Source organism: Perca flavescens, chromosome 8 (genome assembly GCF_004354835.1).
Source record: "Perca flavescens isolate YP-PL-M2 chromosome 8, PFLA_1.0, whole genome shotgun sequence".
Lineage (NCBI taxonomy): Eukaryota > Metazoa > Chordata > Actinopteri > Perciformes > Percidae > Perca > Perca flavescens.
In genome coordinates this window covers 22,429,931-22,449,376 of record NC_041338.1, presented here as the reverse complement: position 1 = coordinate 22,449,376, position 19,446 = coordinate 22,429,931, and the positions used below count along the sequence as shown (strand labels likewise).

Below are 19,446 nucleotides of genomic sequence, written 5' to 3'. Positions count from 1 at the left end.
TGTTTAGCTGCCGAAGCCAGCAGAGTGACAAATATCACGCCAGCAATCAAGGATAATGGCAGAGCAACAATTGTGAATACTGTATGCCGCAAATAATGGCTGCCACAACAACAAATTTGAAAAGATTCATAAATTGCAATTTGTTTTGCAGTCACCTTTTTATAGTGTGAATACTGAACAGCATTTTCTACGAGGGAGTAAATTGCACATTATTTAGTGAGCAAATATTAGGGTTCTCAAACGTATTACTCAAAAGGTCTGCATCTGCATTCAAGGTCAGAGGTCCGGAACAATAAGCAATACCAAAATAACATTTAATCAACTCACTTATAACTTTCAAGCAACATACATTTAAGTTGAGTACCACTAACTATGACCTCCGTGCTAAAGCAGATAATTGAATTATAATACTCTATGACAGTGTGAACATTATAGGCATCATGAAAATAGACTTTATGGCAGAACTGTATTGGATTGCATTAGATTGTACAGGTGTACCTAATAAAGTGCCCGCTGACTTTCAAACAGTAGTTCATTGATTGTTGCTGAATAATTTTGTCAAAAATGACGGCCTATTAATGGCGCTAAGCTTTTACCTTCTTTTTGTGTAAACAGTTTCTAAAGCCTACAGTATAATAATGTGAACACCTCTTATTCTAAGCATGAAGATCAGGCAAACGTGTATTTTTAGCACAGTCCTTTTTGGTAGCTTGTGTCTTATTAGTATTCTGTAAATATTGAATGCGCGCTTTCAAGACCCTGCTGTTCAAAGACTGCACACTGTCTCTTTCAAAATTCAGAAATAAAAATATATTGCTCATCTTTGTACAACTTAACTTCACCAAAACTACTCTGGGCCTCTGTGTCATATGTTACAGGCGACTCTTTATCTGTGGGGTGAATCAGAAATATGAACCTGTGCTGTGGTAAATGCATCCTGGCCATAAAATGCTGTCCCTCATCCCATAAGCAGACAGTGGAGCTCTGCAGAGCGCCTGCAAATTTAATGACTGATTTTCCCGGCACTGCTGAGTCCTCTGGGTGCAGAGTCTGCCTGGATGCTAATGCAGCCTGACATCTCCAATTTAAACATCCCATGTTATCCTGAATGGGCTACTGTAAGGGCAAATTAAAGGCAACTTTGATAGAAAGATCCATCTGAACACTACTGCTCTATTATATTTTCAGTATACTCAGATCTCAGCCTGGTCTTATTTGATCCTGAAAGTATTGTGTAGGCAGTTTGTGGAAGATGACAGCACTGTGCTCTTTTTAACACAAAATACACAATTTATCTCATTTACTGTTGACTGTTGAGTCATGTTTTTATGTATGCAGCGTTTAGATACTGTAGAGAATTAAACATGTCAAATACAATTCTGTATAGTTTGATGCTTCATACTAAATTTATTCTCATACATTTCACAAATACCGTACGTCATCGTCCCAACTGAGAGCAGTGACACAGGCTCAGCACATGCATTCTCCTAAAAGGTTCATATACCTGACTTCAGATGATGTTAATTTTTGTGAAAAGTTAAGTAGTTAATATATATGCTGCTTGAGTGCAGTAGCCAGTTGATGTGCAGTAATCCCATTTGACCATACATGGTTCATCTTGCCAATTTGGGAATCTAGAACAGATGTTGAGTTTGGAAAAAGCTTCATAGATAGCATAGCAGATTGTGTCCCATTTACATCGGAAGTACATTAGAAAGAGACATTGTAAGGGCCATTATGAACATGAGGAATTATTACAGCAAGCAAAAACTTTTTAAATGTAAATATGAGATTGCAGACAAATGTTAGGTGTTACTTTCCCTCACAGACTTTGGCCTACGAAAAACGCTTATGTTTTATTAATTTCTATTGGCTATTCGGGGTCAAAGTCTATTAATCCCAGCCTGCAACCCCAGTTCAAGGGATTGTGAGTTTGGCGAGCGATGGTGGAAATATGTATGTATGCTGTGGTGAGTCCAGATCCAGCAGTGGCATCTAGATGAAGCTATGCATTTGTTCAAGAGATTAAGGGCAGTGTGGTGTCACAAGGGCAGTCAGGCCTCGAGCTGTGCGACTGGAAGCAGGTGGCACGTTTCTTATGTCCTCGCTAAGAGGGATTAGGCCTCTGAAGGGAGAGGGAGCACATTTGATTAGCCTGTTCAAAGGTTTGGAGTATGGAGGACTGTTCATGTGATTAGTGAGGCATTTTGAGCTGGACTGATTTCTGCGGATGTGTGTTTTATAACATGTTGCGAAAGACAACAGTGTTATTTCAGTGAAAGAAAACTCTTGGGTCTCTGCCTCCTCGAGAATTTTAAAAAGATGGTCAAACTGTGCCGCAAATGTGCACACAATGAATTAATACATATTGTGTACTGATTTGTTTTCAAAGGCCTTAACCTGTGTCTAGAGAAATGAGGTTACTTTGCTGGTAACAAACAGTTATGTCATAATGTATACTGAACTGTACTGTATTGTACAGCAGCCCTGAAGAAAAATATGCAGGAAGCATGCATCTCAGCTTTCCAACATACAGTTTAGAGAAAGAGTTCCTCAAAACAACGACAATCCTATAAGTGTTATCTCTTCAGCATGTTGCGTTTGCATCTCTGCATTCACAGGCAGAGTGGAGTGGATGCGTCTGGTGGGCAGAGGAGTTGGGAGGTGACCTGCCAGCCCACACACAGCCCCTCCTGGGAGGAAAGACTCTACATGGAGCTCCAGGAGCTGCAGGCCTACAGGCAGGGTGAGCAGCCAAAGACTATAACACCACCAAATAGAATGGAGTTATTGAGTACTGTTGTGTGGGCCCAGCTTCAGATTGTACATTACGAGCTCAGAACACAGAACATGATCTGTCTGGGTCAAGGTTAACAACTTGTTGCGGCTCGTTTCATTAGAATGATTTTTGGCAAATCCCTTCTGAATTTTAATTGTATGTGACATGCTACAGGCCATAAATGCTTTCAGGCAATCCTATGCAATACAATCGGATGCTGGTCTTTTAATCCTGTAATTGAATGTGGTAGAGAAGAAACAGGGAGGAGTGTTTCAGTATTTCTGTTCAAAGATGCATGAAACTGTTCTAAATGCAGCGCTCTGAAGCGTGCCATTATTAGCACCCCTGCATGTTATTGATGCTGCAATCTGAAAGGAGTTACCAGCATGGAACATGTCAAAATAGAGAAGATATGACTGACTCTATAACTGATATGAGATATCACAGTTGATTGAGATCACTGCTGGTGTGCAGGCACTAAATCGTAAAATTATTAAGCTGTTTGTGGAGCTTTGGCCAACTAATGAACATTATGCTGAGGTTTGGATTTAATGCCTCTAGTGCTTTAGATGTATTTTTTAGATGTTATTTTTCATTTTCAGCCACAAAGTGAAATACAGAGCTGTGTTAAAGTGCAATGATGCAAATTTGTATTCAAATAATTCTTAGTTTTTGGGAAATGTGGGTTGCTTCTGTTTGGATTTCCTCCTCTCTGTCCCTCCTTTTGGGATAATGTGTCTGACTCCAATAAAAGACCTATATATCCCCGCGCATTCGTTAAATTGGTATTACGTTGATCCTAAGCAAGAGCCAAATAAGATGATATAATAAGATGAATAAGATGATAAAATACATTAGTTTAATCAGTCAAACATTGGACTTTCAATACACAGATCTGTGGGATCACAAAGCACGCAGAGACTAAGTTTCCCTAGTAGCAACAGACATAAAGCCGGAGCCGGTCCATGTATCTCTAAACTGTCAGACCTTGTCAGCCCCATTCTATCCTTTCTCTAAACTCGTATACCCCTCCTCCCTCTGGGGCGTTGTCTTCTTGTCCCGCACCGGGACTGTTACCTTCACACAACACATGCCAGGGTGGGGGTCACTGTATTATGTCTCGTCCTCATTTGCTCTCACGCGAAGCGGTACATTCTGTTCCTGTTTCATTTGTTAGTATTACCCAATGTACTTTGCTCGTGACTCATGACCTTTAACTACTCTATAGTTATAGCTTGAGCTAAAGCTTCTGTGCGTCAGTTTCCTTTATTCGGGGAACCACCATCTATGACAGCACACAACTCTGTGCAATAAGCATACACCAAAACACACTTGGGGCCCTATCTTGCACTCAGCACAATTGCCTGCAATTGTCAGCGAAAAGAGGAGGCGTGTTCAAACGTTCCCTGGTGCTATTTTGCAGTTTCCAGGAAAAAACCTGGTCTAAAGTCAGTGGTGCTAGTCTAAAGTCAGTGGCGCGTTATTCAGATGCTATTTTAGGGGCGCATGCTTGTCCATAATGTAGCGTGTTCACAACACGCATACACTTTGCTTCTCTCATCTACACGGACGCAACACCTCCCATTGCAAACCATACATAATTACAAGGAAAAGTATTTCTGAAAATGCGCTTCAGGTGTACAGTCCTCAAAAAGTCGCAGCATTCTTTATGGCTTGTGTTTTACACAACATTTCCATGAATCATGGATGTGTTGATGACATAAATGAGGAAATATTAGAGGACTTAAGGAGACGTGATGTTGAACTACGGCGGGATTGGACACTGGCAGGATCTGGGCTGGGAGTGGCAATGCGCGATGTGCTCCTGATGGAGCGGGTGGACGGAGATGGAGTGGGGGGAGGAGGAATGGGCACAACAGGAGCAGGTGGAGCGTTTGGAGGCCCACGCTCCATGGCTGCAGCAATCCTCTCCAGACTTGAGGAGATGCGCCCGAGAGGCCGCAGCAACATCGCCACCCGGTCAAGATGGGCATTTATTACTTTGCCGCATCCCAGACAGCTCTCGCTGGCGTGCGCCAGGCAAATCCGGCGTCATAATAGCAATCCGCCATGGAACAAGCGCGCCTGCTCTAAAAGGGGATGTGAGATGACGCTCTGATTGGTTTTTGCACGTTACGCCCAAACCACACCTAGATACTTCAGACCAACCCATTTTAGATTTGCGTCGGGCGCAAGAGTCATTTATCCCGCTGGTATAATAGCAACAGCGCCCAAGATCCGCCCACAAAGCTACTTGCGTTTCACGTTTGATACTTGCGTTTCAGATCATTAAAATAGTGTCCTTGGTCTCTTATGGAAACCTTTTACATTCTTATTATATTTATCTGCAACTAGTAAGAACATTATTCTACACTTCTTAAAGTGCTCATATTATGCTCATTTTCAGGTTCATAATTGTTTTTAGAGGTTGTACCAGAATAGGTTTACATGTTTAAAAAAATCATATTTTTGTTGTACTGCACATTGTTGCAGCTCCTTTTTCAACCCTGTGTGATTTGAGCTCTCTGTTTTAGCTACAGAGTGAGGGGGGTCCGAGACCGGTGCTAATACGGCACCGGTGCCTTAACAACCGTTATCTACTGGACCGAATAGCAACACGGATTTCGGTGCCTTATTTAGGTGCCACTTAAATGCCTGCGCTTCTCTCTGATGCTCCGAAAACGGACGTTAGAGGGAACTGAAACATCGCCGCATGGGACGATAGTTAACACTACATTCGACAGCAGGTAACGTTAGCCTAACGTTAGCTAGCAGGAGTAAACGTGGTTAAAATGCTGACAGCTAAACGATGTAAAAGTGTGTCTGTATTTCACTGGAGAGGATTCTTACACCAGACTGTAGCTGCCGTTGTCTGAAAAACAACACACTCAGCCTCGCCAGCCTCGGGCTGCATTCAAAGTTAATTGTAAATACCCTTTTCCCATCCAGTGTTTTTTTTGTTTTCATTTAACAGGAATTTACTGGTGAAATAAGTTATTGTTATAAGTTATTGTTATTACATTTTTAATAAATCATTTAATTTTGACCCTGTGGTCTTAGCAATACACAAGCAGTTCTTTAATGTTGCCATTTTGTGCTCCATTTTTGAACAGACAAGTACAATTGAACAAGGTGCTCCTTTTATTTATTTATTTATTTATTTATTTATTTATTCGACTGAGGAAGAACATCAATTTGCAGGTGAAAAATTGGTCTTATGCTTCTGAGAATCTATTGCTTGACTACTTGACTGACCTCTTTCTGAATGTTAATGCAACATTTTCCCTCTATACTTTAAAGGTAATATTGGCAGCAAAATGTACATATCTGTGTAAAAATTGCTTTACCTTGATGCGCTTACCAGCCCAGGAAAAACCTTGTGTTGATGATAATTGTCAAGCATGGGTCTGCTCATTCATGGAGCATAGTGTGTGCCTGTTAAGTGACACAATAATTATACATGAGTCTACATAGGGCTTTCAATGAGTTTGTGAAGTGATAGCAGTGGATGTGGAAGGAATACTGATGATCCAACAATGTTTCTGAAGCCTCCTTCCTTTGTCTGAGTCCCTGCTTGATTTGCCTACGACTGCCTCCTCCCCTATGCGACGAAGCAAGCTCATTGGAGGACTACAAAGTCACGGGTTGACGATCAGGTCCGCAGCGTGAAGGTTTCTAACTGTTGCTAAGGTCTTTTGAATGGTTAGTTGACCATTAGAGGAATTCATCCATCTTTACCTGCTGAATGCTAGGAGATGGCATGGAATGTGTTGAAAGTGTGACATTTCAGGATGGCTCATTTTCTCATCAGCGCCCAGAAAGTCTGCAATATCACTTGCTGTCTGGGGTGTTGATGGCTTCAGGCAGTATTTGTTATTGAGATTTGACCCGCATCGTGTTGGATTTCTTTATATTGAACGTCTTTTAAATCCTCTGCCAAGAGAAATTTGACAACGGCTCCTGCTGTCTACAGATAGGCCTCCTTTTAAATAGAAATGGAAAAAAGCTCAGGTTCACCCTCAGTTCAGAGCTCATGTAGAGGGAAAGCTATTTCAGCGGCAGACTGAGCACGTCATTGAAGGCAGGAGTCAGAAGAGCTTCCTTTAAACCCGTTTTATCTGCATGTATTCACTTGACTCAGATACTGTATGTTTCATTCTATAGTTTCCAATTATTTCCTTTATTTTCTCTACTTGTATGGCATCACAAATTAGATGTCCTTGTTCTCTATTCTCTAGTTTTTATAAATGAACCTTTATCTAACCAAGAAAGCCTCAATTAGCTTATACATCTCTTTTTCAAGAGTGTCCTGCCAATAAATGCATACTGTACAGGTCAATGTTAAAAAACAAACAACATAAGACCGGTAACAAAATATGGCACAAATCTGAATAAAACATGAATAACATTTTCAATATATCAGTCTTTTTGTCTGTAGTGATGGTACTGGCTGACAGTCAGATTATCACAACCCTCTCACGTTAACACCCCTGCAGCCTTTCCACAGCTACTGTTTGGAGCCAGTCCAGGTGAGCTCGCCCATCCACACAAAGACACACACTCCAAAGTCTCTTTCTGGATAACAAACTGGTGCAGAGAAATATGTTCTGTACATGTTACTGAACTGTACTGAAGCTGACAATGACTTTGCGTACCTTTCACCGCCTCCCTGCACCTCCACCTGTCATGTAATTGGTATGACAGACCCTTATGCCCCATTCGTGTTACTTCCTCTCCCGCAGTTAAACTAAAACAAGCTCAGTCGAACACCGTCAGCACTTGTCGGCTTTCTCTCGGCTCTACTAGCCTCCTCCTGATACTCTAGTTTAAATTTAGGTTCACCTCAGACCACACACTATCATTATGTCTGCGTATAGAGGGGAGATGAGAGCCGCTGGCCCTGTCTGTGATTCTGGGGGAGCTCATCATCCCGGCTGCGTGGAGCAGCATGAGGCTCGGCTGCCTGGGACTGTTGGTATTGAGCGGAGAGGAGCGCCCCTGGCACAATCCATCAAAAAGGAGCTGTTTGCACTGTGGGAATAGACATGAATAATCCATGCTTTCTTTACCCTTTCCTGTGTAACTATGTGTATCCTATTACATTTTCTGTTGCCTTTTCTTCAAATATCCAACCACTGTATTTGTATTAAACATTTATTTAAACTCTAATGGTTTTATAATATCTAGGCCTTATCTACAAAAATATAATTGGGAGATTTACGTATTTTGTACAACAACCTTAAAGATTATTACAGAAACAAAGCTGATATTTTGTGTAGATTTGTCTCATACTGTATGTTAGTTAATCCTTTATTTTGTTATACTCAGATCAAGAGGTCATTGAGATTACCTGTTAAAATATTATTTTAATGTCAATGGAATCATTTACATAAAAAAATAGTTTGACTAAACCCCCTTTTAGAAAACTACAACTTGAATTTATTTTTTTCTTGAATCAAGATGGCAAATATTGTTCTATAGGATGGCTTATTAAATGAATATTATTCTTACTGTGCTACTATTACAAGGAAAGTAAGTCAAGGTGAACAATCACCCAGAGTAAAGGACCTCAATCTTATGATTCATCTTTATGACCTTTTCATGTGGGCAGAAATCATACTGTTCTTTTAATTTGTAAAATATTTTTTTAATTAACCAAACTGTTCAAATGTGGCATTTTGTAGTAGTAAAAAACATGTATTTATTTTATTTACATATAATAGGCAATTCCATGTACTACAAACTCGCTTGCTACTCCACACAGCTTTGGCCTACTCTCCTCTAAATTCTGCTTCAAACAGTAGTAGTGAATATCTTTGTGATGCTTGTAATATATTTCCAAATCAAGGTCAGTTTAACTGTGGGCAATAATACCAGTGCCTCATTGTTCTTCATGTGTGGTTATTGGGACTAAACTGCAGGGTCACTTACAGCAGGGAGATGAAGGGCTAGTGGACTGGTTTCAGGTTAAATCAGCTTGAAGCTGGTTGAATACGGTGTGTAAACAACAGATTTTATGGATGAGTCGGGCTTTGGGGGCTTTCTAGTTTTGCAGTTTTTTTATGATGGTCATAAACATTGATTTGTGCAGAGTTGGTTAATGGAGGACCCTCTTGAGAGCTCTGAGCCGTAATCACTGTTTGTGAAGTCCTATGGTTCTATTCATTTTTAATTTTTTTATTCCCAACGACAGATGCAAGCCTTACTAACCATCAACACTATTTCTTGCCAGATGAAATATGCAGTGAATACTGCTGCTGAGGAGATTTTATACTACAGTACTTTTTAAAATTGTAATGGACTACTGCCCCACTGTGGCAGTAACATTGCTGTGTCCAAGTGCCACATTGTGCCTGTTTCCTTGCTTTTACTGCACACATTTACAACCTTCACTGGGTGTGTGGTGAGCACACTTTTTTCCCCATCCAAGATGAGCTAGTTTATATATTTATTATCATCCCCACATTTTCCTCTACTTGGCTGCTAAATGGATTAAATCCTCTAGCGGTGATGAATATCCAGTCAGACACGCAGGGGGGGTTATGGGCTCTGGATTTGAGCAATTATATGTGGACGAATCATTTTGCTTTAATTAGATTTTGGAATATCTGATAAAATGCCTAATCTCAATTTTCTTTTTTTCACACTCTGCTGGTGAGATGAAAAAGATGCTAACTTAATCAAGCAAAGTGAGAATTTGATATGAACTGAATCTTTCCATTGATCTTCTGACTTCCAGGTGGGATTGGATAGCATGATTTTAAATGCCTGCATGTGATAGTGCATAACTTAAACTGACCAGTAGAGATGTGCCATGTTTGCAGATTGGACGGTGTGAGTGATTTGTGGGATGCATGCTCTCCACCTCCCTTTTCTCTCCTTAATTCAATAAATCAGTCTTACTTTTAGGAGCTCCTGCAGGCTATGAAAAAGCCAGATGAAGAACCCTCTATAGTAGATCTTCTGCCCACCGTGGCGAATATTGTCCCTTACTATCGCTCAAACAGGTCAGCCAGAAAAAATACCCCCCCCCCATCTTTTATTCTGCCTCTATGAGCACTATAATCGATATGCTCTGGCTGTATTGTGCAGCTGGTGGGTGAGGCCAGGTGCTACAAGCATGGGCACATCCTGTAACACACTAATGCACCTTAGGGCTCTGACATCAATTAAGAGAGACAATGGACAACTGTGCATAGCAGGCTAAAAGGCTTTAATGTGTGAAGCAAATGTGGGCGTGTTTATGTTGTAAAAAGGAAACACCTTTACCGATTGGACCTCTGTTAAAGTGACGTTTTGTCACCAATGTCCACATTGAGTTCTGGATGATTTTCCATCATCTTTTTAAAGGCACAGTTTGACATTTTGGGGAAAAAACAGTATTCGTATTTTTACCAAGAGTTAGATGGGAGGATTAATACCAACGCGTTAGTGTACGCTAAATATGAAGCTGCAGCCAGAAGCCTGTTAGCATTTTTTTTTTATAATGATATCCTTAATAATATTCTCTACTAGATGTTTATTATTTCAAATTAATAAATCTATTTTATCTCACTTTTGTGAACTCTGATGATAATATAAATGAATGAAGTGTGCGTGTAGCGCTCTGTATAGAGCCTCTGGCTTTACAATATCATTTTCAGACTGGGTTATACATGTGAGTCTGGCCTGTCTGGACACAGTTGGAGCTTTTCCACCTCTGTCTCTCCTGCTCCTATCGGTCTTCTAATAATAGTAAAGCTGTTGCCAATGGTGCAACTCAATGTTTTATTTATTTTGTTCGCTCAAATGGATTTCCTCCTCCTGAGTGTCAGAACCTTAATCTGCGACAGGGATGGGGGTCGACGCCCACATCATGTTTTCATTTATGCCTTTTTGTGAGTAGGGGTTGCCACTACAAATTCTTATTATTCTGGAAATCGGGGAGCAATCCTCTATTTCCACAGAAGCCAATGTTTCCATCACTCAACCTAGTATATGTAAATGGCATATTTATTCATACATATAGCGGTAGTGACAGCTGCACACTTTCTTTGTTATATTTTGTTGTGTTAAATATTTCTGGATAGTAGAATTCTTAATAATGAATTATTGTTAACAATAATAATGTTGTAATTGAACTGTTTTTATGTGTCATTTGGTTTGAAAGGATGTCATGATGCTTTCCACCCCACAAGCAGCAGAATTGGCTGTGACCACAATATGTTTCCCCCCTCCTGCTTCCACCCTCCACACCTCACTGCATAGGGCTGACTTCAGGTATGCTTGTCGTGCTCTTTTGGCCCATTTTAATGGGGTTTCGGGACGACGGGATGATGTATCAAAAAGCCTTCAGATCAAATCAAAAGCTCCGTGTTTCTCTTGATGGCTGTAACTGAGCGGGGATGGGCAGGGCATGGCTGATATCCCAGAGCCGTGGCGGGGAGCTGGAGTCTGGAGAACCAGTAGGTCTTCCTCTCCTCTCTCGGAGAGCTCTGTTTGTCACTCGCTATCACCGTCTGTCACGCCACAGAGCGCCGTGGCCACACACTCTCCTCACATGCATCTTTCCATCCTGGCCATGATGGCAAAACCCTCCCTCACATACTCAGTACCTTGAAGGGGAAACATGTCATCCTTCTATTCTCACACGGTGCTAAAAAGGCCCCACTCCCCCCGAGGGAGCTCCACTCTTCCTCTGCCAATCGATCGGCTAAACCCTCGCCTTCATTCATCTACCTATCTATCCGTCTTCCTGTCTTTACGCCCTGTCATTTGTCTCCCGTCTCTACCACTTGTCTGTATGCTTACTGAGGATCTCTCAATAGCTTCTGTTAGTAATCAATATGTTGTGTACCTCTCTGTGTAGAATATAAATAATGAATAGTAGTGGTTTTAATATAGATCTAAAAAGCAGGACATCCTGCACCCAGTATGTACTCATTACTTTACAGCGAGCGGAAACCATCCCACTGATGCAAATCTCTCTCTTTGTAATGTATGCCGCCTGTTTGGATTTTGCTTTCCCTAGCAGTTCTCTTCCAAATGTTCCTTAGATTGCTTTTTTCCCTCCACATTCAACCCCCACACGAGGAGTATTGATTGTTCCAGCGCACTAATTATCCTGCTTGGCCTTGGATGTCTCTGTGAACCGCAGTCAGCCTTTGATTGACATGTCTGGATGTCTTGCGTTACCTTTTAAAAAACGAAAGAAACTGTATGTTGGGCTTTGACTCCTGATCTTAGTAAAACACGTGTGACACCTTCTTAAATGACCAATCTGTCTTTCTGCAGTCTCTTCCTGTGCCATACAGTGAGCTCCTAACTTGGCTGATCAGCACCTATGTGTGTTTGTGTATGTAAGAGGGTAGTATTTACATATGCATCCATGCATATGTGATCATTCTGCATGTATGTATGTGTGTGTGTGAGTGTGAATGTGTGCACGCGCCTGTGGGCAAATGTACAGGTCGGTACATCCTGCTCTGCCACCATCTGTGCTCAGGCAGGCAACAGGCCACTTCATACACACTCACCCTCTCCTTACAGCCACAGAGCTCTGTTTGTTTGTTTATATTTTGCTTCTTTAAAATATGAAAATGTCTATAGTTGTAAATAAGTATGTGCCAGTCTGATGCCGACATGCATTTAATTACATTGTGCTATCAACGTATTTGAAATGTATACTACAAATGATAAGAGCTACTGTGTGTGCAACATTTTTTCTTCAGATAAGAGCTTCTTAGTGCTCCAGTTGATGACATATCATAGATAAAATATATATCTTTGTAATAGGGCTGTCAAAATTAACGCGTTCATTTTTGCGTTTAATTTTTTAATATTTAACTCGTTAAAAAAAATTAACGAAATTAACGCAGCTGTGTTTGTTTACTTCATGTGGCGGCTGAGAAACGTAATACGTCTACATAACAGCAGGCGGCGCTACTCTGTATTGTTGCCCAAGTAATGAAAACCGGCAGCTGATTGGACGAACGCGTCACATGGGTTTGTTTTGTCCGGATATTGAGAGCCAGACTGTCATGGCGGCCGTTCAGAATACGATCTCATATTGTACTAAAATAGTTCACTGAAACATGTTTCTGAAAACATTTTAAGCGAGAAATAGGCCTTGCAGTTGCTGAATCTGTCTTCATTTCAGCTCAACAAAGGTCAGTTTAAAAGATTTTTGTCAGATTTTGAGAGACTAGTCACCTTATTCCGCTCGCCATTTCCGGGTGAGTCCCGACTGCCCTGCCGCCGACTGAACATAGGCTCGTTGGAGATGAACTGCGCCTCGCCTGTAAAGTAGACGAGAGCAGGTGACAAAAATCTGCTCTCAAGTCAGACAGTTTCTAGCCGTTTCCAGCAGCCTTCAGCAGGACTAAGCCAAATTGTTGCTGCTGTTGTTCTGAAAGATATTAAACATTCTGAACTTAGCAGAACCTTTCCTTGTTTGTTTTTTTTCTTCATATTTGCAAAGTTAAGTGATTTAGCATTTAAATATCCATTATTACAAGCTTCAGTCTCAATTTAAAAAAGCGATTAATCGCGATTAATGACAGCAAATTGTGCAATTAATTAGTTAATTTTTTTTAATCGATTGACAGCCCTACTTTGTAACAGAAACAAAAACAAAATGGTAGCCATTATGATTAAAGCTTCTTTCAACTTTAATAGCACTGTTATTTACATGGAAAGTATGAAAAGTAATATGAAAAGTATTAATAGTATCATTAAATCACACCACGTGTTGATGCACCAGTAGGAAAATGCTCAAGTATCCATCAACACACGGGGGAATCACTGACCTTAGATTGAATTATACGTGTATTTGCACAACATTACAATTCCAGATACATCCTCACACTGAATGCATTTCCATGATTAGAATTTCAGTTCCGTCTGTAATTGTCGGGCATTATGATGGTAGATTGGGAATCGATAAGGAGCCAGTGTCACTGGTGACCTTTATGTGCGCTCAGAGGAGCATCAGCCAATGACATTTTGAGCTCAAAGGTCCCCATGGATAAGCACTCATCAGGCGGTGTGTAAATGACACTCTTGGCAATCTCTATGTGTTTCTAAACCGCGCTCAGCCTTGCAGAACATATAGATGCACCAAAACCGTCTGCAGTGTATGTTTAGCATGAGCCGGGCTTATGCATAGTAGCATGGGCCCAGAAAATATTGCAAACGGGTTAAAGTAAGGTTACAGAAAGATGCATACATAAATAATTCAGTTCTGTTAAGTATGCAGACTTGCTTTAATAGCCCGAATGAGCTGAAACATCTGTCTGCCTGGGGCATATTTTGACCTCTGTAGCCCCTCTCCAGCCCGGTCCATTGGAGTCCCCTGTCTGGCACTGCTTCCTGTCCTCACCTGCAGGCACTCTCCTCCTTTGCGTTCTCTCCCAAAGACTAAGGCTTAGCCGTGCTCAGTATATGAGGATGCACACCCCAGCGTCAATACCATCTGCCAGCTCCCCTCGGGGCACCAGCCAGGTGCTGGGCATGCTCTAACACCAGCTATGCCACAACAGCACCGCCTGCTGCGATCAGCCTCGCTGTGCCAACTGTTGATCATCATGTCCTCTTGTTCCCGCCCAGAGACTCATTATTAACCCAGGGACATGCAGTGCCTAATATAGATTTACAGCAGACAAAAGATGGATTCAGAGTATGTTTACATTTTTGATGAATGCAGATAACTTCCTGAAGCCACATTGAGCCTTTGTTTCCATGTTGCTGTGCTCCTCTGTGTTTGCTGCAGGTCTCCCGGGTTGTTTCCCTCGAGATGCTGCTTGTGCTGAACCACAGCTTTCACTTTCTGGAGCTGCTGCTCTGATGTTGGAGTACTGCTCCGTAACCACTGGTAACATGGGGGACTAAAGTCAAACATGTCCAGGGAGAAAATTTAGAAACTAAACTGTTGCTAAATCAGGAATGTTTATAGAGTTTTTAATGTGCCCCAAATCCTTGTGTTTCTACAGTGGTTATGTTTGTGATGTATGTGGATAACTGATTCATGGCTCGTCCACCAGGAGCTATACAGGAAGCTGATGTCAGAAACGGGGCAGAAGGGGATGGAGGTGGAGAAGCTCCCCCTAAGGGTGAGTTTGGGACTGAATTAGTTCTGCTTCACTTTGTAATACTGCTTTATTTCATTATCTAGGCAGTACAGAATATGTTGTTAAAACAAGATGGAAATGTATTATCATGACAATAGCTCTGTGTTTCTTGTTTTTTCTTCTTCCTGTTTCCTTTTATTGTTTTAGATGTACTGTATATACAGTAGAAGTGTGGATTGTTGATTTTCTTTACAGACAATTCAACAATCAGATGTCAGTCCAGTCACAACCTGTCAAAACACTGTGATATATCTTTTAACCTCGTTAATGATATTTTGTTCTGTCAGGAATATACAAATGAGTGAATATTAGTCACTAAACACTGCAAATCCTGAGGTAATCGCTTTGTGGCAAACAGCCTTTGTTAGCAATTTTTCCTGCTTTTTACAAGTTCAGTCCTACTAATTGTAGTATATCACATCATTCTTACTCCTATGATGAAGATTTATATCCTATTATTAAAAAGGTGAATCACTGAGCTACAGGGGATTTAATCATCATTGATGCTTTTTGATCTTACGGTCTACATTTTAAGAGCTTTTTTTATCTGTGATTTCAGTAGATGCTTGTGTTAGAACCACAATGCTTTAAGCTTAGTCACTAACCTTAAAAAAAAAGAAAGCTAAAAAATTCAACTATAACAAAGCACATACATCTACTTTGTCATAAGTCAATTTTAATTTTCTTTTGTTCACATGGAGCCCTCCAGATATCCGTGGGGCCACAGGCCTCGCTTCTCAACTCAGTTACTCAAAAATATGTGCGGCACTTGCCTGGAGAGGGTACTAAACATACTTTATTGCTCTTTAATAATTGCTTTTCAACATTATTGTCTTAATGCGCCACATTTATGGGATCTGAGAAAATAACATTTACTAGCTCTCAGGAGCTGAGTGACAATCGGAGTCTTGCCACAAATGTGGCCGGTCTGTCTCTCTCCTGCTGTTTGGCTCCTTTATGAGGCCTGATTCATTGGCAGGCTGTAGCCATATGATATTAATAGATTTCTTTGCAGCCGAGATGGGTCTCTTGTGTGTTATGCTCCTAAGTATTATGCTCCCGGACAATGATTCTCAAAAAGGCATTCCCTAGAATGTCACTTCAATTTTATATTGCAAATAACTGCAGATATTCACAGAATGTGTCACTATTTGGCTGGGTTCCTAAATATGCTGCTAGACTGCAGGAAATCAAGAGTTCTTGGTGTTACAACCATAACTTGGCCTTGTGTTCAAGGTCACAATGTATTGCTGCATAGAGGGGGACTTCATGCATAATGTATACAATATAGCATTCATTGCTAATTAGCACTAACAGGAAAGGATGCCCCCTGATTTCCCCTGATTTTAGTCTCATTTGCATAAATATAATGGGGCACAAGAGAGTGTAAAGCCCAACGTCTGTCCTCCCCTAGGGGAGGAGGAGAGGTGTTACTGGGATCTGGGTGCACGAGTGATAATTGTTAGAGATCTGTTATTCTGACGCCCAGACCATAAACTAGACGGTGTGAAGTGAACAAAGAGACTTTGGCTAGCAAACAAATGCACCATGAACCTGATACTGATGCAATGGAAAGATGAAGCTATTTAACATACTCCGCTAGATTTAAAAAAAAGAATATGTGTAGATTGGTTAGTTTATGTCCAGGGCACCAGTACAATTTGCTTCTTTTTTTTGACAGCTGGACATTTTCCACTGTATTTAATGGGCAGACTTTGAATAAATTATTGTTTTAGACAAATGTAATAATTATTTAAGATTGATGGAGATGCTGATGAGAGCAGATTGAGATCAAACACCAGTGATTCTTGCTGTATAAATGTAAAAGGCTTTGATGGAAGACTCTTAACAGTTTTGTTACCTAAAACTGGGAATCATAAAAAGAGGGTTGAATAATGGTGGTGATTTGGGGGTGGGAGTTGCGGTTTGAGGGATGGGTGATACATTATTCACAGGGGTGGAGGCCTTAAGTGCCAAATTAATTTGTTTTTTCTTCCAGTTGGATGGCAGAATAAATGGGCGCTGTCAGTCGTGCACTAAAGTGCCGTGCATTCATTTAGACAAGTGTTATTGCTGCACTGGAACAATACTGGTTTTAGCGAAGCAGGCCAGCCTGGTGGGTGGAAGCTGTGTAATTATCTCTGGTTCCTATGATGGCAATGATTGCTAAAACAGCCAAGTGGTCCCAGAGCACAGCAGGTGTGACTGTCACGCTGCAGGTTGGTGGGCCTGTAGGTGAATGTGAGTGCACATGAGCAGTTGGGGTGGCTGTGACTGAACAGATCAGATTTGTATTTTGTTCATCTGTGATAACAGTAGCACACTAGTTACTTGTGCAAATAGCTTATTTGATTTATTGCATGGTGGCTTGGCTAAAATAGCCATGAAATCTGGCTTGTATTACCTACTCCTATACCATCAATGAAAGCATGAACATATTTTTCCTGCTTGCCATGTTTCACATCTCTGTATAATGATCTTGAAAATATTTAGAACAGATTGGTGTTGACAGATATGGCGTGGCACTGATTAAAGCGGACCACGCAGATGTTTCCGTTTTTTTTTCTCTTTTTCCGCCACTGCTTATGAGCAACTCTGACAACGTGCAAATGCAGGAACACCGACATCTGCTGCGATTCACTGGACCGTATTTATCTGTCTGACATTCAAAAGAGCTAAATGCTCTGCTTATTCTCTGTGATACAGAGGAAACTTTGAAACATGCAAGACTTTCAGTGGTGTGAGTCAGATATGTGTAGTCAGTGGATATGACAGATGTTTGCCAACAGATATGGTTTCTATTGATGCTCACACGCAGCTTGGACCGAGATATGTCCTATGCTGGTTAATTTCTCTTTCTGAAATCCTGTGTCAATTTCTGTTTGTGCTGCAGTGGCTCAAATATGATAGACAGAAAAGTAATTTTAACTAGCAAGCATAACTGGAATGCACAGACAGTAAACAAATACACATGAAATGTATACACAAAATGCACAAAATCTGAGTTTTGTCCTCAGAAGGAGATCTGTTCCTCCTCATACTGTTGTGTGGTGAGGACACTGTTTGAGATGATCAACACTTACTCCACTGACTAATGAGGTGGATTCAGAAGGGGCAAAGGGTTGGGTTGAACGTCTTTGTTAGACAGGCCTGCAGCCCTTTCTTTTTTTGCAGCCTGCTCCCGGGGGAGGCCTCACAGACTGCCTAATTGAATCAAGTACACATGGTGCCTCCCCCTTCACAGCTCGGCCCCTCCCCGTATGAGAGGAGCGAGGAGGAGAGCTTCGGCTTTGATGCTTTTGTTCTCCTCAGCCTCACGGACAGCGCCAGGGGATTGCTGCAACTAGTTGCCCGCTGCTGGATGGAGAGGCTCATCATCACTGCTGCACTCTGACAGTGACTATCTTTGCAGCTGTCACTACACTCCTTTACTGAGGCAGAAGATTGGTGTGTTAAGACTCTGCAACACCATACATTACTAGCCCCAGCTTTGGATAGAAGGAGCTGGCCCAACCAAAAAGATTTAAAGGTTCAATATCCCATTTAATCCGTATTTGACTGAAGACAGAAGACACAATATAATTCATGTGTCAGTGGGCTGGTGGCCCAGACAAGCAGAACAAACTAATGCTAAGAAGACAAGGACTGTGTGACTACGCATAGCTTAGTGCCTTGTATTTTCCTCAGTGACCGCCTCTCTTCTTCCTCAAACATGCCCACACGCAGACTATATGTCCTTGGTGCTCACTGCAGTTCAGCACTGATTGGAGTTGTGCTTCAAGGAAAAGTCTGCTTATTAGATGGCCTCCAGATGCCAGCTTAATGAAGGAGCCATTTGTGAGCCAACATTCATATTGCAAGATACAGAGCAGCGAGTCTGTCTCTGAGACGTATGCGGCCTCATCCTGCTGGCATTTCTATAAATGTTGTATAGGATGTTTATTTACATAAACATGTCTCTTGTGCTCCAGTTTGTAATATTGTATCTAACTTCCTTTAAAGGGCATCTAATACAGTGTACAATAATGGGATTTTCTATGTTGGTTTGAATTTTTGTGTCATATTACTGTCACTCTAGGTACACGTATTTTACCAGCTAAACACAGGGGAAACAGTACAACCGTTCTACTGTAATACACAGTGAATTTTTCTGGCAGACATGGGCTCTTAGCTTCCTGAATTTGGACAAGCCTTTAACAAAACTAAGGTCTTTCTTTATTTAAAATGAGACCATTTGTAAAACTGAATTGACTATGAGTAAGGCTCATAAGTATTTTTACTAGACTTCCTTTCCAGCCAATAACTCAATCATAAAGTCGTGCCCGGAAAGCACTATTGCAATAAACTTGGGTCAGATATGTCTAAGAGGCTAAAATGTAATTGTGAGGAACAGCTGGATTAGTCCAGGCGATGTGTATCCGCTCCTAATGATATTAGATAGGAGTCTGGAGAATACCTTCCAGCACACAGCTCTCAATTTGATGATCCACAGGAACAAGATAGTTTCACTCACACAGGCTCTCTCTGCTAGACCGGCATGTTAAGTCAGGGGTCTTTCAT

General features: G+C 41.2%; 1 protein-coding gene across 9 annotated transcripts in view; it reads left to right on the top strand.

Annotated features, from left to right (window-relative positions):
* Nucleotides 1–19,446, top strand: part of ccdc33 (coiled-coil domain containing 33) — a 49,526-nt gene that overhangs the window by 15,658 nt on the left and 14,422 nt on the right. For 7 of the 9 annotated variants that reach the window (XM_028585681.1, XM_028585680.1, XM_028585685.1 and 4 more), the window contains 3 exons: nt 2,622–2,746; nt 14,529–14,630; nt 14,800–14,868. In XM_028585681.1, coding sequence (XP_028441482.1) covers nt 2,622–2,746; nt 14,529–14,630; nt 14,800–14,868 — 296 coding nt within the window. Of the gene's footprint in view, nt 1–2,621; nt 2,747–10,928; nt 11,039–14,528; nt 14,631–14,799; nt 14,869–19,446 lie in introns of those variants that run through there. The other 2 variants (XM_028585687.1, XM_028585683.1) reach the window with 2 other exon arrangements.